This window comes from Caretta caretta, chromosome 7 (genome assembly GCF_965140235.1).
Source record: "Caretta caretta isolate rCarCar2 chromosome 7, rCarCar1.hap1, whole genome shotgun sequence".
NCBI lineage: Eukaryota > Metazoa > Chordata > Testudines > Cheloniidae > Caretta > Caretta caretta.
In genome coordinates, this window is record NC_134212.1 from 98,925,957 (window position 1) to 98,950,726 (window position 24,770).

Genomic DNA, 24,770 nt, shown 5'->3' on the forward strand with positions numbered 1-24,770 from the left:
ACCTTACATGGGGTTTGAATCAGGCCCTGAATGGGCAAGACAAACAGTGATAGACAAACACACAAGCAAAGTGTTGGGTCTCTCCTTGCAAATATAAAGAAATAGTACATATTATTTATTAATTATTATAGCTTTGAGGAACAGGGATCAGAATATTTTTACAGCAATTATTAATTCAAGTCTCTGCATCATTTTTTTTCCATAGGTAGAAATAGAGGAAAGAACCCCAGAAGAAAATGACTAAAACAATCACAATAATAAAAATAAGAGATTACTCTATTAACCTGCCTTTGGGGGTAATTTAATGATTAATACTAATGATTAAGTTAATACAAGGAAGTGCCAACAGAATTAGAACTGTACTGGTAATAATTATCCATTAATTGTCAACTACTGCCCTTGATTTCCATACATTAATAAATGCTACATTACAATACAATTTTAGAGAAGTAGACTATATGTAAATAACATGAATTTGTTATGATCCATTAAACTGTTACATGATTCACACTCCACTGAATGCAAAAGTTTAATGACAAGGCATTAAAAATGAAGTATTATCAATTATTTGTATTAATAAATGATTATTATATGAGCACGTACATTATGTCTCATTATCTGGACAAAAAAATATAAAGCTGGTGACCAAACAGCACACTGTGGGTAAAATATTAATTAACTAAAAGCTAGGGTTTTTAAAATGTTAACAATCCATTTAGAAAATAGTAAAAATAAAACTGTTTGTGGCTTGTATTTTTTCTGTAGTGCTCCCACTGGTAGGCATAGTGCAGGCTGTAATAAAAAGCTTGTGAAATCAGTTTATAGTAATTTGAATTGACAGCAGGCTACCCTTAACAGATCCCCATAAACAACACTCTGAAATTACAATTACTGCTTTTAAATACTGCCTCAGTACTAATCTGCAAATAAAATGGATTCAACATTTGTTTACCTAACCTTAGTGTCTTACTTTGGTCAAATTATCCTCCAAGAATGTTCAGTTAGCTTGTTCTCAAACATACAGAGCAAGCTACCTGCATATAAATTAACAAAAGACAACAAATTGTAGAGAAGCAATTTCATACCTTAAATGAGCGCTTCTTGGCACATCTAGTTGTAGAGCAAAAAACAGAAGAGGCTATTCTCAGTTTAGGCCTGGCCTACACACAGAAATTTCTTGGATTTAACTAGATAGGTTTAATATCACACCTTTAGTTAAAACAATGCAACATCTCTATACAGACAAACCCTTAGGCCTAGGTAACACACAAAAGTTAGTTTCAGAATTAAAGTGGGTGGTGATTAAAAAATAAATGAAGATGCTTGTCAAAGAAACACTAAAGTCTAAAGTAAGGCAATTAAAAAGCTTAGATTCAGCACAGAGACTATTTAAAGATTATATGTTATCAAATGATAAAGAAACACATTTGAAAAGTATTTTTGACTCTGTGAAGAAAGTATTAAAAAGTCATCTGGGTCAGATATCTATATTTTTTCAGTAGATAAATGCTTCCATTTTGAGAATTACCAGTGCTTTAGGCAAACCCTTTGCTGTATCTAAGATCAAAGACCAAATCCCACGGGCCTCTCTCACATAAGTATTTCCACTGGAAGCTACCAGGATTTGGCTGTAAAGGCATTTTACACTGCTGCTTTGTATGGGCTGGATCCAAAACCCACTAAGGCTAATGGGAAGACTCTTGTTGACTTCAGTGGGCTTTGAATCAGGCTCTGCATGCACCAGCTTTAATTGGTTTTCCCTACACCTACATACCTCCTTTCCTCAGAACTGTCATTAGCTTCGGTGAAACAGTAACTGAACAAGGTCAAGCATATTGAGTCTGGATCACTGAAGAAGCACTATGTTTACAATCTAGGGACCTCATGCAACAAAGCACTTAAATCCATGCTTGGACCTAGAAAGGGAAACTGCTATTACTCTACAGCATTAGAAAACACTATCGGAGTTAGCAAGCAACGAAGCTTGTTGGATTAAAAAGTTTGGATTAAAAACTGTTGAATACTAACTACTGAGCAAATGCAGTGTTAAGACAACTATGCTAAGGGGATTCTCATCATGGTTTAGCTCTATTCTAGCAGCACAAAGGGACCTCAGCAGAGGACAAGCTATATATCTGAATTTCCTATCATATACTATTTTTATTTTTTGTCAGCCTTTTAATCTTACTTTGTAATTAATCTTACTTTGACATATTTGTTAACTACAAAATGAATCATAGTATTTGGTCCACCAGCAGCACTTAAGAAAATTGCTGGAATAAATTAAGGTACCTAGAATAATCAGCTTGTTACTTCACTATGCCCCTTCCCCCCTGCCCACTCCTCATACCAAACTAATTATAAAATATTTTTAGTTAAATATATATGAACAAGGTACAATTCATTGTAAATAATAAGGGAGCCCAATTTATGGTGGTTGTGTTTACTCAGCTATAAATTACAATTAATTATCTAAAAAGTAAAGGTTTCAGAGTAACAGCCGTGTTAGTCTGTATTCACAAAAAGAAAAGGAGTACTTGTGGCACCTTAGAGACTAAAAAATTTATTTGAGCATAAGCTTTCGTGAAGTGAGCTGTAGCTCACGAAAGCTTATGCTCAAATAAATTGGTTAGTCGCTAAGATGCCACAAGTACTCCTTTTCTTTTTGCTAAAAAGTAAAGAGATTTTCTCAACTACTGCATAGGTACTAATTGTGCCATTTAAAATCGGGGATTTTGGTTTACTGCAACCTGAAAACAGTGCAAGTTAGTAGTAGTTTGTCATTAATCCAGCCTATAATCAATTGTGTCTTCTGTCAGAGGAACTCAAGGAGAAAGAAAAGTGTCAATCCTCTCAAGGCACTGTGTAGCATTGTTGATGTGTTCATTTATATTATAAGCAGTCTGCTTACTAAAGAGTGTAGCTACAATACTGGATACTTGCACACATTTCTTGGGTAATTAAAAGCAAAATGCCCATAAATCCAGGGGATAGCCACACATCTAATGTAGCAGGATGTATCTTAGATACAGTTTATTAATATCTAATGTTGCCTACATGGCACGGCAGACTATGGTAGTATGAGCAGCAGCATGGACTAAAGCACTGCACTGCAACTGCCCTGTGTAGACTCTTTTTTCTATTATTTCAAATGCAAACTAAAATGTATCTAGTTACCGTTAACATCAATGGGACGATGTTAAAACTAACTAGGTACCTTTTAGCCTGCGCTAGCAGAGTCTAAATAGGAGAGTTACAGCACAACACTGTAGTGCACGCCGCAACTGTCTCCCTTCCCTCCCGCCCCCAGTCTACATTGCAGAGCCATGTAGACAAGCCCTCCATTAAATAATAGGCCAGATTCTCTAGAGTTCCAGAAACACATACTGCTCAGGGTGGGGTGTCAAGGTGGCATAAGCCACTATACTGATCCTAGTGTTGCTTTCTGCATTTCTTCCACTAGATGTTGTGTTAGGAAAGTCTGAGGGCTACTATGAATTCTGATGGTGGGTAATGACCACTAGGCGCCAAAAAACAAAGCGTAAGGTTGGTGTAGCATAGAGGTATCCTGACTGTGCCCCCTTCTAGTAGAAAGGATGAGAATTACAGGGATAAACCATAACTAGGAAAAATGTAAGTTCTAGGAACAAATGTTTCTAAAGTGTCTACATTAGCATGTATAATAATCATGTTAATTAACACTCGTTAAATGGAAGTATATTAATACATGTTATAAAATAGCCTGCCTTAGCCCCGCTGCACCGCCAACCGGATTTTTAACAGCCCAGTCAGCAATGCTGACGGGAGCCACCAGGATCCCTTTTCGACTGGGTGTTCCAGTCGAAAACCAGATGCCTGGCAACCCTACCCAAAACAGAGGGAGACAAAATAGGCTGCTCCCTAAAACAGTGAGGAACAACTCATTCCACCTTATTCTAGGCTGGCTGACTGCCTGCAAACTTAACTGACTGTTGCTAGGTCCAGATTGCACGCTTCCCAACAGAGCCCCCTAGCCTGCAAACAGGATTAGAAAAAAAAAAAAAAAACATCTGAAATTTAAAATGACAGCCTATAATTTTAACACACTTTTAAATAGTTTTGATTTAGCGAGGGTTGGTCCTGCTTTGAGCAGGGGGTTGGACTAGATGACTTTCTGAGGTCTCTTCCAACTCTAATCTTCTATGATGCTATGAAATACACCACAACACTCCTAACAAAGAACCAGGTCATTGAGGGCATCATTTCACATACACTAACAAACTTGCTGCAAGAAAATAAAGATTCCCTAGGCTAAAAAATAGTTTAAATTACAATGATAAAATAACAGTTAAATTAAAATAAATGTAGGCCATTTTACTGATTATTTGGCAGTCTGTTTTGGGGATTCATCCAGTCTGAAATTATTGAAGGTAGAAGCACTATTCTATCGTACCTAGAGCAGGGGTGGGCAAACTTTTTGGCCCGAGGGCCACATCGGGGTTGCGAAACGGTATGGAGGACCAGGTAGGGAAGGCTGTGCCTCCGCAAACAGCCTGGCCCCCACCCCTTATCCACCCCCTCCCATTTCCTGCCCCCTGACTGCGCCCCTCAGAACTCCCAACGTATCCAACCCCCCCTGCTCCTTGTCCCCTGACTGCACGCTCCCAGGACCCCCCACCCCTAACCGCCCCCCGGGATCCCACCTCCTATCCAACCCCCCCTGCTCCCTGTCCCATGACTGCCCTAACCCCTATCCACACCCCCGCCCCCTGACTGCCCCCCTGGGACCCCTGACCCATCCAACCCCTCCCCCATTCCTTGTCCCCTGACGACCCCCTCCCGGGACTCCAGTCCCTAACTGCCCCCCCCAGGACCCCACCCCCTATCCAACCCCCCCTGCTCCCAGTCCCCCCCGGGACCCCACTCCCTATCAACCTCCCCCCCCCCCTCCCTGTCTCCTGACCACCCGCTCCCCCAAACCTCCGCCCCATCCAACTGCCCCCTGTCCCCTGACTGCCCCCGGGACCTCCTGCCTCTTACCCAACCCCCCTCTCCCCCTGCCCCCTTACCATGCTGCTCAGAGCGGCAGGACAGGCTTATTTGAAAGCCTGGGAGGTGGGCGGGTGCAGCCCACACAGTGGTGTAGATGCAGGGGAGGGGCAACAGCAGGGGGGGGGGGCGGGAGTGAGCCTCCCTGGCTGGGAGCTCAGGGGCTGGGCAAGACGGTCCCGTAGGTCAGATGTGGCCTGCGGGCGGTAGTTTGCCTACCTCTGACCTAGAGTTTAGACACTTCCCAACATAACACAGAAATAGCTTGTTTTTAATAATGTCATTCCAGGAATGCTGCTGTGTTACATAAATGATTCAATGCTGCAATAATGTTGAACTGGTTGAACACCTAATTTGCAAGAGAATATTGGAGCAAGCATTAAACATAGGCTACATATATTTTAAATGGCAATGAATCACAAATATGCTGTCTATTCAAAACTCTGGAATATAATTGCTCATCTATAGTAGACATCTTTTATTTATACCACTTACATTCTGTCAAAAATCTTTCTTATTTTTTAATTAGTGATTACTGGTTTTGTTGCCTTGCATACATGTATATTCCAGCCGTTAAGAAAAGATGCATTGTTTATATTGTCATGGCTGGTGTTATCATGGAAGGAAGAGGAAATGTCCAATAAATACCACCTGCAATGACACAATGGATATTCATTAGGGAGGACTGGAGACAGGTTGCTATGAGGGCTTGTAAAGGCTGCAAAGAGGAAGAGGATAAACATAAATATGCTTTGTACTGATGGGTTGTCAGATCAGTTACGATTTAGAAAATAAACTTACACTTAAAAACTACAGGGAGGATATATAGTCTAGTATAATAGTTTAGCACACAGTTGTCAATTTCCTAACTATTTAAAGAGCTCTGTGAGTTCATTGTTCCAGAGATGCGATCGCATACCTTCTCCAAGCATTATCTGGTTAGGCTAGATCCTGAGCTGGTGTAAATCAGCAGAGCTCCATTGACTGCAAAGGAGCTACTCTGATTACATCAGCTGAGGAACTTAACTCTACTCTGCTTAAGCCCCATGGATATGAGGAACCTTTTAAAATAGCTCAGGTTTCACATCTCACTTCAAAAGTTGTTCTTTTTTCTATTTAAAGAAAAAAACCTTTAGCTCACTGTGCTTTAGATTTTGAGATTGCAAGAGGTTTTTAAATGCCAATGGACTATCACTACAGCACACATAAGTAGCATTAAGAAACACATCAAAATGAGAGATGTTTATGTAGCAAAAATAAAATACTTGAAAATTCTCTCTCAATTAAAAACTACTTCTTATTACTGAAGTTTATTCCACAAATACAGATTGAAATGAAGCCTATTTTAGTAACTTCAAGGCAGTTCTTGAGCAAAACCAATTAGCCATATTTAAGGAGAATAAGCAACTCTCCTCTCCGGGGCAATCAAATCACTTTGGCAACTCTTAATAAGGAGTTCTGTAAACAAGAGTTTTCTTTGTTGATCTAGGCAAAAGATGCGTTAATGCTGCAGCTTCACAATATTAGCCTTACTGCACTGGTTCAGTGTTTACATTATATTCACAGAATATAATGACTAGTGTGCAGGGTCTGTGCAATGCCCTCCATTCTACTTAAGCCCCATGGATATATAGAGCAGAGAGGCCTCCAGATGCCCTGTGAGCCATGGAGGGGGAAGTCAATCCACGGATTCTTCAAATCCAGCAGCCCAACAAAATGCTGTAACAAGGGTGGGGAGGCAGTGGCCACTATTCTAGTGCACACGATGGCATGTAGCCTGCTCCCAGGTGGAGAAGGGTGAATACTATTTCCCTAAACTTCCATGGAGTTCCCTGCACTTAGCTCATTTACTTGTGCTTAGAGCAGTGATTTCACCTGAAGTGTGTACAAAAGTAAATCTATGCCCTCAAGACCAATGATATCCTAATAGCACTACAGTGCCACCTAACAGAAGTCTCTTTCTCTTCCAGGACAGCAACTAGATATTATGAAGTTCTGGCTAATGTGAGGAAGATGGCCTACACCACTTTCAGTGAACTGGAATGACATAGAGGCAGTGAAGCAGTGTTAATAGGCTCCTGCCTTAGTCTTAAACAGTTGCACGTGCGCACATATACATTAGACCATGCTCGTGACCATACCCAACATACTTCTATCAGCTGTCTGTTTTGTCAGGCATGGAAGACCTATGTCAATTTCCAGAACATGCAGAATTAGGGTAACCAACTGCTGCCAGTTGTTCCCACAGCTACCCCTCAGTTTTCTGGTGTGTATGCACATTCCACTGAAGATTAGAAAGGTAACTATGAATTTCTTTTCTTTTGCTGGGGTTTTGATATTATTTCATTATTAATTTTAGATTATTACTACATTTTTCAAAACTCAACTGTGGATGGGGTTCCCTCTTTTTCCACATCTTAAAAGCTTTCTAAAGATTAGCATGAGTAGTAACTGAAAAATCCTGGTTCATTGTTCTTTATTGATTTATTACATATTGAGAAGAAATCTTCCTGAAAGTCAATGAGAAACCATAATGCATCTCTAATGACCCTACACAGACTACGCTACCATCAGGTCACGTCATATCTGGGATGCATTCAGCTGGGGAACAGAGCAGGGGAAAGCAGAGATGGATGTAAAGACAAGCCCAAGGAAGTGAGTTTATGTTTATGTTTTGGAGTTTGCTAGGTGATTCCACAGGACGGTCCTGTGAGTCCCACCCCTAAAAGAAGGGTGAAGCTAGAAACATTGCAGGGGAGAAGGCCTGAGAAAGACTTGATTGAAAGCAGTCCAGGGAGATAGCAGCAAGGAGTTATGCAGATCAGACCCTGACTGCTGGTTATAGCATCCCTGGGCTTGAACTCAGTATATTGGCAGGACCAGGATTCTTCTCTCAGCCACTGGTAAAGTGCCATGAGTCAGGAGAAGAGAACATGGATGACAGAGAACCATGAGAGAAGGGGATGAAGAGCATAGGGCTTAGAGGTAGCACCAAAGACATTTTTGTAAGGACAATGGGATGGATTTAAATATGACCGGTGTGACGGGTTGGATCACAGAAAACCCCTTGGGAACTGCCAACTGATGTGTTCAGATTACTTCTGCCAACTTGGGACTTCAGTGCCCTGCCTGGTTTGAGCCAGACATGCTAGCCTACTGCAAACCCAGGCCCAGGTCTGAACAACGTCCCCCCAAACTACAGGCTTAATTGAAAACAGCTTAAGAAGTGTTGCTGTCTCCAACACTCAGATGCCCAACTCCCAATGAGGTCCAAACCCCAAATAAATCCGTTTTACCCTGCATAAAACTTATACAGGGTAAACTCATAAATTGTTCGCCCTCTATAACACTGATAGAAAGATATGCACAGCTGTTTGCCCCCACCCCCAGGTAGTAAACAAGTATACAGCCAATATTCGTAACTTCAAATACAAAAATGATACATGCATACAAATAGGATGAATATATTCAGTATATCATAACCTTTGCAGAGATATGTTACATGGCATATGTAGCATAAAACATATTCCAGTTATGTCATATTTACCTCCATAAAGCATTAGGGGTGCAATGTCACATCCAGGCTAGAGGGCTCAGTTACAGGAAAGAGTGTAGTTGTAGCCATGTTGGTCCCAGAATATTAGAGAGGAAGGAGGGTGAGGTAATATCTTTTATTGGACCAACTTCTGTTGTTGAGAGAGACAAGCTTTCAAGCTACCCAGAGCTCTTCTCCAGGTTGGAGTACTTTTCCCAGACCTGAAGAAGAGTTGTGTGTGGCTCAAAAGCTTGTCTCTCTCACCAACATAAGTTGGTCCAGTAAAAGATATTACGTCACCCGCACTGTCTCTCTTACAGGCAAAGAGACTGCCGCAGGATGCCAGATGGAGAAAAAACCTGCAACACCATGCCCAGCTGTGCGGGGACATGCCAGTGGTGGGGAGCACTCCAGTCCGACAGGGCTGCCGGGGCTCACCTCCCTGCTCCAGGCATTGCAATCTATGCGGTCCCAGCACCACTCAGGTTTAGCCCAGTCATCATGATGATGGGACTCTGGGTAGGCCAAATAAGAGTGAGTGGCACTGCAATCCCAAGAGCCAGGTTACAACTCCACTCCCACAAATTTGGTCCAGTCAGGAGGGCCAGGGCCAACCTGAGAGGTGCTGCAGCCCCAGAGGTTGCAACCCCAGAGCGAAGAGCCAAGGCCAGCCAACCCCACAGCACAGGAGCTGCAGGAACTGCCATTGTGGGATGAGTGCCAGGCAGAACACAACCTCACAGAGGGCAGGGGAGTGTCTGACTGACACCACCCCAGGGCCTCCACCCCCAGACTATTTACTGGATCATGGTAGACCATAAACATTTACAAATAGGTCCTGAGCCCAAAAAGTTTGAGAACCACTGCTGTAAATCATGATTTTCAGAGTTATAACAGAGCATGAAAAGTTACCCTGGACTGCAGTTTCCCCACACACAGTTAACCTGGACACACTTCTAAAAAAAAATCAAATTTGATTCAAATTGGTTTTGACGTTCATTTTGAAATTAATTTTACACAGCTATACAGCTACAGTAATTTGTGACAACTGCAGTACCTCTAAGGGCTCCGTGATAGCTGAGGCACACATCTCCACAATAACTGTAGAATGCCAGAGGCGTCAGCACAGTGATGGAAGAGCTTTTTATTTTTTAACAAAAGAGCCTGAATGAAGAAACAGGAGACTAAAATAGACAAGAAATTAGGGGAGTTCAATTACCCCAACCACCTCTCCACGGCTCTGGTTCAAAAAAGCATTCCTATCCTATCTAGAATAACACTTATGTATGTGTTTAAATCTGACTGACATGCTTCTGCAAGTGTCCTTGTGATACTGGTAAGTCATTGAATCGTTCAGAACAATCTTTACCATTTCTCAACAAGGGCCTGATCCAACTCTCATTGAAATCAACAGACTTCTCTTTGTTTCAATGGGAGCTGGATCAGACTCAAGGAGCTTTTTGGTGATAGGGAAACGCGCACCTTTTATTTTTGAAAGAAAACAAATTTCCTTCAACAGTGCCCATAAATATAATTGTACTGAATGTTTAAACTCAAACTCCAAAACTACACTGTTTCTATTACGAAGTTCCCACCAATAGCCTGAAGGCTATAAAACAAGACCATCCAACATGTGATATATGCCCAAATTACCCAAAGCATATATATCAGCCTTTGTCTGCACTCTGAATCTGCCCTCCTCCAAAGTAAACTAGACTAGATTCTTGAGATCTAGAATCTCCCCAAAGCAAAAGAGAAAACATTGCTATATGTTGCAGTGTTGTTGTAATTGTGTTGACCCTAAAACTAGTTCATAAAGGGGGAAACTCTGAAGATAAGAGATTTACATAAGACAGATGTAAAAATCTCTCTCGAGAAATAGCCATGTGGTATTATAAATAGGATAATTCCTCAGTGGAGAAGGTAATTTATGAAAATAAGAGAAAGGACACCAATAAGCCAAAGGAAAAGACCAAACATCTCTAAAGGTCAACACAACATGAAACACAATTAGGCTTGGAAAAACAGAAACAAAATTAACAGTCCTTTGTAAATGATCAGTAATGAAAATAAAAGCCTGAAAGACAACATCCTGATTTTGTCTCGATTTTAGCACAATCAATCAATCAAACCAATAATCATCCTTTGCAATTCTAGGAACCTTTCATCCACAGATCTCTAAGTGCCTTATAAACATTAATTAATACAATGTAAGTATGTAGGTAAGTATTATCATCTACATTGAATAGACAGGTACACTGAAGAACATAGAGGTTAAGTGACTTGCCCAAGGACACACTTCCACCAGATTATTTCATAAAAATATACTTATCCAATGCTCTGAGTGTCAATGATTTACATTATACTTACACAGTATATCTATATAGTTTACCCATTGCCAACAACATTGTTCTTATTCTAAAATGTAAGATCTTCCCTCCAAACCTGAAAATCTCCTGATCAACCCTTTCTGTCTGAAAAATTATTGGATAAACAAATAGACTTTGTAGCATGCTTGAAAGTCAACAAACTCTGGCTCCATTACACCATGGGGTTACAGGAAGAAAGCTCAAGAGCTCAGAGGTCTGGCCCCTACAAACACTCTCTCAGCATATTCTCTCCCTCTCCATCTCTCTTCCAAGTCATCTCTCCTGTCATTCTCAGACCATTTTCCTTTCTCTGTTCCCATCCCAACCTTCAAACTACTATTCTGTTGTCTCAAACTTAAGTGCCAGTGAAAACATAATTTCTGAAGAGTTTCAGAAAATTTTGGCCTCAGTTGTCCCATCCACTTTGAGGCATATGCTACAAAGTAAAGAAGTGTAGCACGCTCGACAAAACTGTTGGCCATGTGCGCAGCAGAGGGCAATAGGAATAGAACAAACTATATACACACACCTAGTGCAGTAGATGAAAATAAGTCATGACACTAGAAAATGGACGTGTGTCTAAATGAAAAGAACTTGTGCTCTCCAGATGCCTGATTTGACTCTGAAATGATTCCAACTCTTCCTGGTTATTCTTGACTTGAAAGGACACAAACTGGCTGTAGGGGAAGGGAAGTGAGGCACACAGGAGAGTAGGCCAGAACTGAAAGAAGATGTTTCTAGCAGATGGGGCCAGGACTAGTCAGGACTTAATGAAGATAAGATTCCCCCTCAACACAAGAAACACTTTGTTTCTCCTCAGAGCTCACAATGACCACCTCTTAATCCTTAGAAATTACCTAGTGTCCAAGGTGTTAAACATTTAGGAATTAGCCAGTTTACTGGTGGTTAAACTAAAGCCTTTTCTGCTCATCTTTTGTGGATGTCCAGCTGAAATCAAAGATGTCATGGCACATTTCAAAAATCACAGGGGATAATCCAGATCTTCTGTCTAACAGTGCATTTATTCTCGCAGTAATACAGAGGAGTGTGTGTGTGTACGTGTACAACTGTTGAACACATAACTGTCATGCTATCCTACACAGTCCGTCACTGTAATATAAAATTCGTTATTGGAAAATGCTTTCGAATACCGTGAGCACAGAAGAGCCTAAACAGAGCCAAACTGTATTTCAGTTCAAAAATGCAGTATGAACTCACCCGATCTCCTAGTTGAAAGAGATGTATTAAACAGTGAAAGCAGACAAATCAGTACTCAGTCTGAATGATCTGAGCTTTCCTGTCCACAACACAATGATTAACTGGTGTCTTTTTTAAAAATCAGTGTATAATCTTGGAAACCACCTCGAGAATGAAGTTTGTATTCGACATTGCCAAGTAATGATGCAAATTATGGTAAAATGCATAGTGCATATCTGTTCCTGCTGAAGTAGGTGTACTTTACATTGTATCTTAGCTCTTCTGAAAAATTAAATTCTTTGTAAATACTAACACACAATTAATTGAGATGGGGGAACTTAGTTGTAGCAAATTCATTAAACCATAGTTAACAGATTGGCCAAATTCTGGCCCCAAAACACTCTTAGATCTTGACGTTCAAATCCAGACTTCACTGCTTGTTGGCCTGTAAAGGTGCAAATCAAAACTGTAGCTTGGTTTTTGGACTGGGGATTGGAAATCTTGGAGCTTGATCTAGAATAGTAATGTGCATCCAGCTTGATGGGTTGTTAGCAGAAAACCCAGACACAATTGGCATAATTGTGAAAAAGTAAAGGATGAGAATAATCCCGGTATCATACAAATTGTCTGCAAGGAAGATAAAAAAATGTAAACATTTAGTGGAAAAGTATTCATGAGAGAGACAAAAGATTTGGACAGCATTGAGCCTATTGCTACGAACATGCCATCTGTCTAGTTTGGGATAGATGCATATTTTCCTGTAGCTTTTTCTGGCATTTAGCTCTACTGTTTTTCAACTTCATTTCCTTCTGTATCGAGCATTCAGTATGCATCTGAGACACTGGTTGCTAAGGAATTTGATATTTATACTCCTTTGCTTTTCCACCAAAAGGCTGTAACCCTGAAAGTACTAGATGAATATGAGGAACTGATGGATTCTAACATGTGTAGAGAATAAAATCTTTTAGCTCATATCTCACCTTGAAATACAACTGATGCAGTTTTTAAAATCATGATCTTCTCTGTCTGCCTTGCACAGAATGTTAGTAAAGTTCGTAAGTTACATATATTCTAACAATTTGCTTCCTGCAGAATCTCTTTCAGAATTTTGCCTTTTAAGGCACAAAATGCATTTACCACTCCTAAAAAGGCCACTAATAGTTTTCAGTAAACTCTTCTAAAAACAAATCCAAGCTTTATGTTTCTGAATACACTATCATTAAGTCTAATTTGCTACTATAGCTCGGAATTAAAGAACAAATTGTCCTGAGCACAAATTACCATGCCTGCTTGTTTGATGTGTACCTTTAACAAATTAATGATGCTATCCTCCCTTCTTTTTCTGATGTATAGTACCTGCTGATAACACAGCTTCTTCAACCACCAGAGGGGCCAATTAGAGAGGCTACTAAATAATTCATCAAGACATGGATTTGTGCAAAAATATAGTGCAAACATAACTTGCAGGTTTCATACAAAAAGTAAAAATTAGAGGCTACTAAATAATTCATCAAGACATGGATTTGTGCAAAAATATAGTGCAAACATAACTTGCAGGTTTCATACAAAAAGTAAAAATTAAAGGAACCCCTTGTAAAATTTATTGGACTATTTCATGAGCAACCTTCTAACAAAAATGCTCAATATTATTTTATTGAGATTTATTGCAAATCTTGAATCTAATTTACTCAATGATGAACTTTCCCCAAAGAGCACACACAACGCACACCAACAAAATGCAGCAGTACCTGGCTAGTTCTGACCCTTTGGATGAAAAAATGCTATACAGTGGCTATCAAATAGCACTGTACCTCACCCTTCATTGTGTAGGGCTGGGAAGGAGGGGCGTTTAGAAAATAACAACAGATATTCTTTTTTTAATTAATGGAAAAAAAGATGCACACCTTACTCTTTTCTTGTTGGAGCTCTATTTGAATGTCTGTGAGTTTTGTCCTGAGCTCTTCATTGGCAGCTTGTAAGGCAGCTAAGGCATCAGGTTTTTCTCCCTTAGCTCGGCTGCTAGCACTCTTCTTTGACATTGTGAGGCAGCGTGACAGGGAGGGTGAAATCCCAAACAGAGAGAACCCTCCGTTCCACCACTTGAGGTTTCTCTTCCTTGCTTCTGTCCTCTACATTTTCTTATTCACCTAGAAAGAGGAAAAACAGAACTGCCGTGAAAGCGCCAGAGTTTAGCGGGATTCACAATTAGCAAATAAGAATAATGCAAGATTCATTTTTGTAGTGACTTCAGACAAGATTTCAAAGCAGTTCATGAGAAGTTATTTCAGAGTAATAAAATGTGTCACAGTGACTAATAGCCCGCAGTTTTCCCCCAGTGCATCAACTTACACAACTCAGCAAGATTATGGTAAACAATTGCCAACAGAATTTTTAATTTTCATGTATTTATGAGGAGGAATTAATGTTTCAAACAACAGACTACAACAATATTATAAAAACAGGCAGTGTCTCGGAGAGTCCTCTTAAAGGTAATATGGACTATATGTTAAAACTATAGAAGAAGAGACCTGAAGATAACTCTCTGTAAGTTCGAGAACTTGTCTCTCTCACCAACAGAAGTTGGTCCAGTAAAAGATATTACCTCACCCACCTTGTCTCTCCACTACTTTAATGTCACCCACTGGGAGTAGTGTAGCACAAGATTGTTCCATAATAAAAAATCTGAATTGGGGAAAGCATAATTAAACATACACAGAATTTACAATAGTGGATGTGTAGAAATTAGGATGCCAAATTATCAATGAAAATAAAAGATCTTATAAATCAATACTCTTGAGGTAAGGGGGTCAGTAGAGTTACTGAGAACAGCAGTTACCACCCGCTTTTTTTTTTTTTTTTTTTTTTGGATGCTGAACGCATTCTGCATATCAGAGGTTTGGTAGGATTATTTCTTTTCTATGTTCCTGGCAAAGAAAAATAAAGCTAAAATAAACATATTTGTCAAACTGGTTGAAATTCATCCCTTTGCAGAAAGCTACAGCATAAAGCTTACGTACAATACCCTCTTTTGGGGGCTGATGTCAAGCTTACATGATGCATAAGCCTTGTGCTTTCTATACAAAGGTAAATGCTACCCAAGGAGAGCAGTTATTAGGATTTGTCTCTATGTGATCCAATTTCACACAATTCTTAGTTTACAGACAGTCCATGAAAATTGCTCGTCTAGCCACTGGAACAAAAGTCTGTGCTACACAAGTTATCAACAAGTCACTCAAAGTACCTCATTTCTTCCCCATGATCTATAATTACAGTTCTATTTTTCAGTAGCTTGAGCATATGTCATTTCAAAACAACAAAAAATAGTCAGGAAAGACTGTTCAGAATGTTAAACTCAATCCACTCTTGGTCTATTACTTGGTCAGGAGGATGTGGACACATTGTGTGAGCTTATAAGTCAATGCCCCTGTCTGTCTATTTCTTCTTTCACTCAAGGTAAAATTTTATGAACCTGCTGTTTTTATAAAAAAAAAAGTATCTTGTTAAAACACTGTAGTGATTCCACATTTATGTACGAACTAAAGATTCCTAATTATCCCGACTGCTGCCAAGGTTTCCTTTTATTCCTCTTTCACTCTCCTGCTTAGTTGTGAGAATCATGTCTGAATATTGCCAAATCCCCATTGTACTTCATGTCTCTTGCCACTTAATAGAGCGGGGCAGGAATCATTTGTTTTCATCCCAGGAGAGTTTTTGAGATTCAAAAATGTTTTTTCATCTTGAAACAGAACAAAAAGTCAGAAATCTCAAATATTCCCACAAAATGAAAATTGAAAGAGAACAAACATTTTGGAGCAGGTCAGGCAAAATATCTGACAATTTCAAAACACTGTATTTGGATTCTGACCTTTTAAAATGTAACCCTTTTTTTAGTATAAATTAATTAAAATTTCACAATGAAAAGTTGTTTTGAATCAAAGTTCTTTTCTCTAGCAGCATGGTCAGAAACAACAACAGATATTACATGGCTGTAACTTTCAGTCTCATTAGGACAAGATCAGAGGACCCCACACCCCAGAATGGGTGGCTCTGGGTTAGAAAGTCCTTGCCCTGAAGAACCTGAGGCCCACTGTAATAGCTGATAGGTTGGGCCCTACCAAATTCTTGGCCATTAAAAACGCGTCACGGACCGTGAAATCTGGTCTCCCCCACCCCCATGAAACCTGGCCTTTTGTGTGCTATACAGATTTTACGGGGAGACCAGCCTTTCTCAAATTGGCAGTCCTGACCCAAAAGGGAGTTGTGCAGAGGGGGAGGGGGTCACCAGGTTATTTTAGGGGGATTGCGGTATTGCCATCATTACTTCTGTGCTGCCTTCAGAGCTGGGCAGCTGGAAAGTGGTGGCTGTTGGCCAGATGCCCAGCTCTGAAGGCAGAAGGGCTGCCAGCAGCAGCACAGAAGAAAGGATGGCATGGTAGGATATTGCAATCCTTACTTCTGCGCTGCTGCCTTCGGAGCTAGGTGGCCGAAAAGTGGCAGCTGATGACTGAAGGCCCAGCTCTGCAGGCAGCAGTGCAGAAGTAAGGGGGGCAATACCATACCAGGCCATCCTTACCTTTGTGCTGCTGCTGGCAGCCCTTCTGCCTTGAGAGCTGGGCTCCCGGCCAGCAGCTGTAGCTCTCCAGCTGCCCAGCTCTGAAGGCAGCACTGTAAGGGTAGCAGTACCGCAACCCCCGCTACAATAACCTTGCGACCATACCCCCTGCATTTCCGTTTTGGGTGAGGATGCCTACAATTAAAACACTGTGAAATTTCAGATTAAAAAAGCTGAAATCATTAAATTAACGATTTTTAAAATCCTATGCCTGTGAAAAGAAAAGCAGTACTTGTGGCACCTTAGAGACTAACCAATTTGATTTGAGCATAAGCTTTCGTGAGCTGCTCACGAAAGCTCATGCTCAAATAAATTGGTTAGTCTCTAAGGTGCCACAAATACTCCTTTTCTTCTTGCGAATACAGACTAACACGGCTGCTACTCTGAAACCTGTCATTATGCCTGTGAAATTGACCAAAATAGACAGTGCATTTGGTAGGGCCCTACTGAGAGGGTTGTAGCAGAATGCCAGCAACCTGGCTGCAAGCAATCTATTACTGAATGTTAGTGGTTCAACTTGATCTCCATGGGCAAATGTTAATGACAGAGAGATCAAGAGAGCGTGTTAAAGAGAAGAAATGGATGTTCCTTCCTGTACTCTCTTTGGACTATGGATAAGGAAGCCCATTTTCTTCTTTCTTTAAAGGTGAACCACAACACACACACAAAGAAACAATCATCATCTACCTTTACTGCTCCTTTATACATAAAGATGACAATGATTTCTTTAAATTGTTTTCCTTCTTTATAATAGAAATATCAATCATTTTATTTCCTGATTTCCTTATTTTCCCCTGAAGGACTTCGAAAATCTTTAGAAGATCTGAATAATGACATCTTGTTTACAGGCTGAAACCTGAGCCGCAGCTGGTCTGGACGTCTACCTGGGATGTAGAAGAAAGATTCAACATTCTGTCCCAACTCTCTTGAAAGGCAAGGGTTTTTCAATTACAATGTTCCATTATTTCCAATATTTCTATGGAGAAAACGCAAACCGATTTTTTGGAAAGCTTTCTGGGGAGATCTTTATACATCATAAAGTCACAGTAAAGGGCAGAAACAAAGACTGCTTTTGTTTTGTGTGTAGTTCAGCTTTAGGGCCCCACTCCTGCAAATAGTTATATATGTGCTTAACTTTAAACATGTGAGTAGTCCAATTGACTTGAATGGAACAACTCATCTGCTTAAAGTTAAACACAGGATCTTCCAACTCATTGCACATGGGTGAATAGGACTGGTAAAGAGACTGGGTTTAGGAGATTGTGAGAGCAGAAAAGGCTTGGGGACAGGACTGGGCGCTACTGGAAGCAGTGGAAAATAGATTGGACAAAGCATGGTGTGGATAAAGACTGGGACTGGCTGGAGAGAGAGACTGGGACTTGGAAGGAGATGTGGAAGACTGTGGAAAAAATAGCATGTGATCATGTAATTAAAGACTGCATATGCACTAGACAGCTGAATTAAGATTGTATGAGCAACCGTAATTATGCCATTTCCTAACTTTTGAGTACTTGACTCTGCAACCTTAAAGTTCTTTTAATATATTTTTTTGTTTAATACAATTTACAGAAAAAGCAAACAAAAACTGCTGATATTATAAGAAAATTCTACAATTCGGTAAACCTAGCCTTCTTTAGCCTTCAAAATTTTTGCTTCTTGCATTAATGAGATCTATTAATTTAGTGATTGTCATATGTCAGAGGATTTTCACTATGAAAAACTTCAGTTCATACAGACCAAAACTGGAACAGTCTATAGCCACAGGCGCTGAATTCTACTGTAATAACAAAGTACTCATGCATATTACTGTTATTTTCTTAAGCCATATGTTGCAAAGATGGACACAGTAGGTGTGGTCAGGGGTTGTTTTAGATCCTGAGCAGATTAGAGGCATATAAAACAACCTTATAGCAGTTTAGATTTGAATATCAGATACATAACAATCTGAAGAAAACTGGTATTTATGAGATTAGTTTTATTCAGCCAGGTTTATTGTTCTGACAGACTGTGAAAGACTTGATTTTTTTAAATTGGGTACTGGATACAAAATCAAATAATTGATACAATGTGCTAAACATAAAAATACTGTAAATTGTATGTTACTAGGCGCACTACGGACTAACTCAACAGCTGTGGGATAATATAGGTGATGATGGGGGCTATGTAGCCACCCCCATTCCACAATCAGTACATTGGAGTGAATAGTTAATCTATGTAGAAGCACAGCTACTGGCCCCATCTCACAAACCCCTGCCTGTTTTGAACCCAAAGAGCTGCTGCTAATTGCTGCAAAGGGAGCCCCTGTGAAGTTGGGCTTCATGTCACACAGGGGAGTACATCCCTGTACAGGCTCTCAAATTCCAGCCTCTCTCCTGTGCAAAAGATTGCTAATGATTCTTAAATAAACATAGTTTTTTTGTAACCAAATATATTATAGCACGCCCTGTTATGCTTATGCTCAAATAAATTGGTTAGTCTCTAAGGTGCCACAAGTCCTCCTTTTCTTTTTGCGAATACAGACTAACACGGCTGCTATCTGAAACCTGTTATTAAGATTGCCTGATACTTCTCATTATAAGACCTTTTTTCAGTTGTTTATAATTTTGCTTATAATTGGGCTGAAATTTCCAATACCATGTGTCTGTCTCAGGCGGATTATTTATTTATTTAAATAGCAGCCAAAATAGTTCAGCTGTTTCTGAGAATGAGACTAGGGAAAAATACATTGTTTTGCCCATGTTAAATTCTGGTGGCATTTTCTTTGAATAGCTCTAGTGTCCCCATTCTTTGGAGCGGGGACTACAAATTTGGCAGGGGGTGGCCCTTTGTGCCTTTTGCCATCCCCATGAAAAATCTGCCCAGTTCTAAGCCTTTGTAAAAAATTGCAGTTCCAACATGCACCATAGATCCTTGCTAGAATTTCACAGCTAGCCCCCAAAGATTTTGTCTGTACTAGGCATGCTCCACTAAAATTCACATTTGAGACATAGTCTTGGGGAGCCATCCCTTTCCTGCTTCTTTCTTACTCTTTGCTCTCTTGCATTCTATTTCATTCCCAGCCCCTCTGCTCCATTCCCATCCTTTCACTCCTTTTTACTCTTGCCAATCTTACCCCCTCCAGTCCCTTTCTTCTTATCCCTCCTCACATCGTTCACTAAACAAATATATCTGCTACCTTTATGATCCTCAAAGGTCACTAGAAGCCTGGCTATTAATCAGCTTTGATGTACGTGTAGGGAAACGTTTTCAATTCAACATACTGATTTAACTAGTGGGAATTCAGATCCCACTGCTGAACTGCAGCTGAGGGGTGCACAGTGAAACTCAGCTTTAAACCACCTTTGTGCTCCCTCAACCCTGTATTGGTTGTGCACCAGGCAGGTTCTATTTTAATGCTCTAGAATGTGCCAGCTGCAAATGGCTTCAAAAACATCTGGCAGATGGGAATCAGCAGGACATAGTGATGCCCCAGGCGTTCCCCCTTGCCCCTGCCATGTCCTCGATATACTATCCACACAGGGATGATATAGGAGCTCTCTACATCATCAGAAGAGCCCCTTACTTTGAGGTAGATACTTCCAGGACCAGTGATGTGAGCATTTGCACCAATGGTGAGATGCAAAGTCATACCATGCAGCTCAGAATCTGGGCCTACATTTTCAAACTACCACTTCATATGGAGCTGGCCATATTCAAACCTGTCTGTTTATAACAAGCCCTCTTTTGCTGTCAACAGGGTCTGAACCCAGGATCTTCAGCACTGAAAGGTATGAGATATCTACTTGAGCAAAAGGAAAAATTCCATTAGCTGGTAGTTGTAGTATTCTATTATTTTATGATAGGTTTCAGAGTAGCAGCCGTGTTAGACTGTATTCGCAAAAACAAAAGGGGTATTTGTGGCACCTTAGAGACTAACAAATTTATTTGAGCATAAGCTTTCGTGAGCTACAGCTCACTTCACAGACCTAAAAGTTGCAATTCTTCAACAAAAAAAATTCAAAAACAGACTCCAACAAGAGACTGCTGAATTGGAATTAATTTGTAAACTGGATACAATTAACTTAGGCTTGTATAGAGACTGGGAGTGGATGGGTCATTACACAAAGTAAAACTATTTCCCCATGTTTATTTCCCCCCCTCCACCACCCACTGTTCCTCAAATGTATTTGTCAACTGCTGGAAATGGCCCACCTTGATTATCACTACAAAAGGTGCCCTCTTCGCCTCTTCCCCTCCGCACTCTCCTGCTGGTAATAGCTCACCTTAAGTGATCACTGTTGTTACAGTGTGTATGGTAACAACCCATTGTTTCATGTTCTCTATGTATATAAATCTCCCCATTGTATTTTCCACTGAATGCATCCGATGAAGTGAGCTGTAGCTCACAAAAGCTTATGCTCAAATAAATTTGTTAGTCTCTAAGGTGCCACAAGTACTCCCTTTCTTTTTACTTACCCTAGTGTGGGTTACTATACACTTGGTGAAACTTTACTGAGTTCAAAAAATTGTTGCTACAAAAGCAACAAGGTGACCAAGAAGTTAATAAAACCCAGAGACATATATGTTATCAAACACATGTAATGAACATGCTTGCTCCTCATATAGTTCAGCAATTTATAAAAACTAAGTTTGTTTCTATGCTTTTGTTTTATTTTCATTGCTACATTTAGCATTATTGTTAATTGTGTAGCTTCAATAACTTGGTAGCATTTTATTAGAACATTGTGCATTGATATTTCTTTGTAAAACTCTCAGATAAACTCCCTTTCCACTATAACAGGGAGGGCCAAACTTACTGATCCTCTGAGCCACGTACAGCAATCTTCAGAGGTTTGAGAGCCAGGGCGCACCTGCGGGGTTCGGAGTTTCAGCCCCGCTCCTGCTGAAGCCCCAAGCCCCAGCCAGTGTGCTCTGTGGGGCTGAAGCCCCAAGACTCCCCTCCCCACTGGGGAGAAGCCTCTACCCCACCACCCCACTGCAAGGCAGAGGTCTGAGCTCTCCCAACCCCAGTCTGGTAGGTGGAGAATGGAGGCGGGCGGGAGGGGACTCCATGAGCCACACTTTAATGGTAAAAGAGCTGCATTTGGCTCACGAGCCACACTTTGTCCACTCCTGCACTATAATTTCCATCCTAATCAATATTGTTACATGGATAAAATATGACAGCAGATAACAGGTTCATGCCTCTATCAATGGCAGCTGGAACGCAGGTACTCTTACTACAAAATAACACAGGAAAACCCCCCCTCCAAAAAGGCTGCAATCAGGATCAAAGCAAATGCTTCCCTGCCAGGTGGGCTGGGTATTTGTCCAAAATGTGGGACCTTCTAGCCTAGGAGAAGTCAGTGACCAAAGATGGAGCAAGTATGTTGCTACTCATGCTCCATGTCTCATATTCTGCTGACTGAAGTAAGTACCAACAAGTTTCTCTGTGTCACTCCTACAAATAATGCACTTCACATGATGTATCAAATCCCACCTCCTTTTTAATGCTACTTTTTTTGTAAGGGCCATAGAATTAGCTCACTGCAACCTTCCAGATAAGGGGGTTTTGTCTGACAAACTGGAAAAACAGGGCATTGCCCCTTAAGGGCTCCCTTACAATGTGTGGGAGGAGGAGGAGAAAAGTTTATATGGATGAACACAAAGGACAGGAAACAGTCGGGGACAGGTCAGGAGACAGTCACTGCACTCCCAGTTCATGCTGACTGGGAGAGTCAGGGGGTCTTTATATGCCATACAGCCTCAGAGACACCCTCTTTCAAAGAAGATTAAGCCATGGGAGCTACTGTTATAGGGCATCTTAACTTTGTATGCTGAGTGATGGCCTTGGGGCAGGCTTTTTGCACCAGACTGTCAGCTGCCACCACAGGAATAGAAAAGCCCAGCCATTTTATAAAGGATAAGAAAGAGATGGAGGAGGATTTGGGAACAATTTCTGAATCAATTTAAGAGTGTGATTTTGGAGGGAGAAATGGATGATAAAGGCAGTTTCATTCAGATGCATCAGGAGAAATAGGTTTTTCAAGTATTTTACTATGTTAGATGGAGTGCCCAGAAATATTCAGATTGGCTATAAAAGGTACAGAAAAGAAAATAACATTCCTGGAATTCTTTCCATTTTGGTAGCAGAAACTATTTAGCGAACAGATTTTGCAAACAAAAGCATGCCTTTTTGGAGTGACTACATGGCAGTAGTAAATATAATCAGTTGCCCATCCTCCAGATCACCCAGAACTATGAGTTTGATGAGGGCATTTATATTACAATGTGTAAATGCTAACATATGTTTTTCTGCCAAGCATATGCCCGGGATTGACAATGGCATAGCCGATACATTCTTTCGATTTCAGATGGACAAATTTCAGGACCTGGCACTGGGAAGCCAACAAGGAACCCAAATGGATGCCGCTAGCACTCTGGAATCTTGATGTATGATAGCTCTTGAGGTAATATAAGGATTGGAAGTGCCATGAACATTTAGGGCCTATGACAGGAGTTTTAATGATTTGGGGCCATTTCAGAGGAGAGAGGGCCTGTCAATAATATTGCCCTTTCCAGAAGATGGGATATTACAATACATGGTTTCTCTGGCAACGCATGGGCTGGAATCATCTCCCATCTCCATTCACCTATCAGGCCTTATGTTTGCCAGTAGGATGAGAGGTTAGCCAGATCTTTGTAGTGGGTGCTTAGTCCAGAGGTTTTTCATGGGGTGGTCTCAGGAAATGGACCCTAGAGAGGATCCATTTCATCCCATTACTGTTTAAATGCTCAGAGATTTGGTGCAAGTTCTCAGTCAAATATGCAGAAGCTGATAGGAGGTGGCCTTGTCAAAGGCTGTTAGTGTTTTTTGGAACATATGGAGTCAGCAAACGAGTGCCTGGGTTGGTGTGCTTTGAGAAGGCTTTGGAGTGGAGGGATTTATGATGGGAAGAGCAATTGTTCATCATAACTCAGGATCTCAAAAAACAATCTGGAGGGTGGGGAGTGGGATGGAGAGGTGAATCCATATTGCTACGGCGGGGGGTGGGGTGGGTGGAGGAGGCAAGGATTTGCCTAGTAAGGGCATTGAGGACTTATACAGCAATGACATCCATTGGAGAGGGGGGTCCTCTTTATTTATGGTGATAGAAAACCCGTCAACATACTATTTTGTTACTATTTTCAAAAGGGGGCTTAAAAAGTTGGAGCTCCTGGTGCAAGAATATGATTCCAATTCCTTCCATATGGGGTTACAACAGCTACCACCCAAATAAGGCTAGGGCCACAGTGATTCAGGCAATTGGATGATAGCATTCAAGTGCACACAGGATATACATCAGTCTTTATGTAGAAAAATTTTCTTGTATTTCCACTTTTAGGATCATGCAGACAGGTCAAGCGAGCAGTGGTATGGACTTGCAGGCTCAGGATTATATATTAGGCACACAGATGGGGTTTCCAGGTCATTGGGCAGCTCACCTCCTTCCATGCCAGCTCAGGATTGCATCACACCCTAGGCAAGATGTGAGCTGCCCAATGACCTGGAAACAACCAGCACTATATAATTTGTTGCCAGATATTTGAGTGAATAAAGTTGTGGCCTAATTAAAACACATCCATTGCCTTCTGTCTGACCAATAACTTGTGTTTCACTACAGCACATCTTTCTGAAAAGCTTCTAGTTTTGCTTTGAAGTCATCAAGAGATGTGGAATTCTCTGCTGCCCCTGCTAGTTTGTACCAATGGTTAATCACCCTCATTGCTAAAAAATTCCCCTTATTTTAATTTGAATTTGTCTGACTTTAACTTCCAGCCTTTGTTATGCATTTCTCTTCTAGGTTAAAGAGCCCTGTCTTGGTATTTTCTCCCTGTGAAGGTATACCACAACCACATCACTTCTTGGTCTTTTTGATATTGAGCTCATTAAGTCTCTTATTGTAAAGGATTTTTTCCAGCCTTTGAATAATTTGCGTGGCTTTTCTCTTTGTACATGTACAAAGCAGAGCAGACAGCACAGCTACAAGTGACCACAAAAATCTAGAAG

At 40.8% G+C, this 24,770-nt stretch overlaps 1 protein-coding gene across 21 annotated transcripts in view; it reads right to left on the reverse strand.

Moving 5' to 3' along the window:
- The window catches only part of JAKMIP3 (Janus kinase and microtubule interacting protein 3), a 178,615-nt gene that overhangs the window by 101,749 nt on the left and 52,096 nt on the right, over positions 1–24,770 (reverse strand). For 19 of the 21 annotated variants that reach the window (XM_048857711.2, XM_048857693.2, XM_048857691.2 and 16 more), the window contains exon 2: positions 14,034–14,276. In XM_048857711.2, the coding sequence (XP_048713668.1) occupies positions 14,034–14,168 (135 nt within the window). In that variant the 5' untranslated portion in view covers positions 14,169–14,276. Of the gene's footprint in view, positions 1–12,150; positions 12,714–14,033; positions 14,277–24,770 lie in introns of those variants that run through there. The other 2 variants (XM_075130994.1, XM_075130995.1) reach the window with 2 other exon arrangements.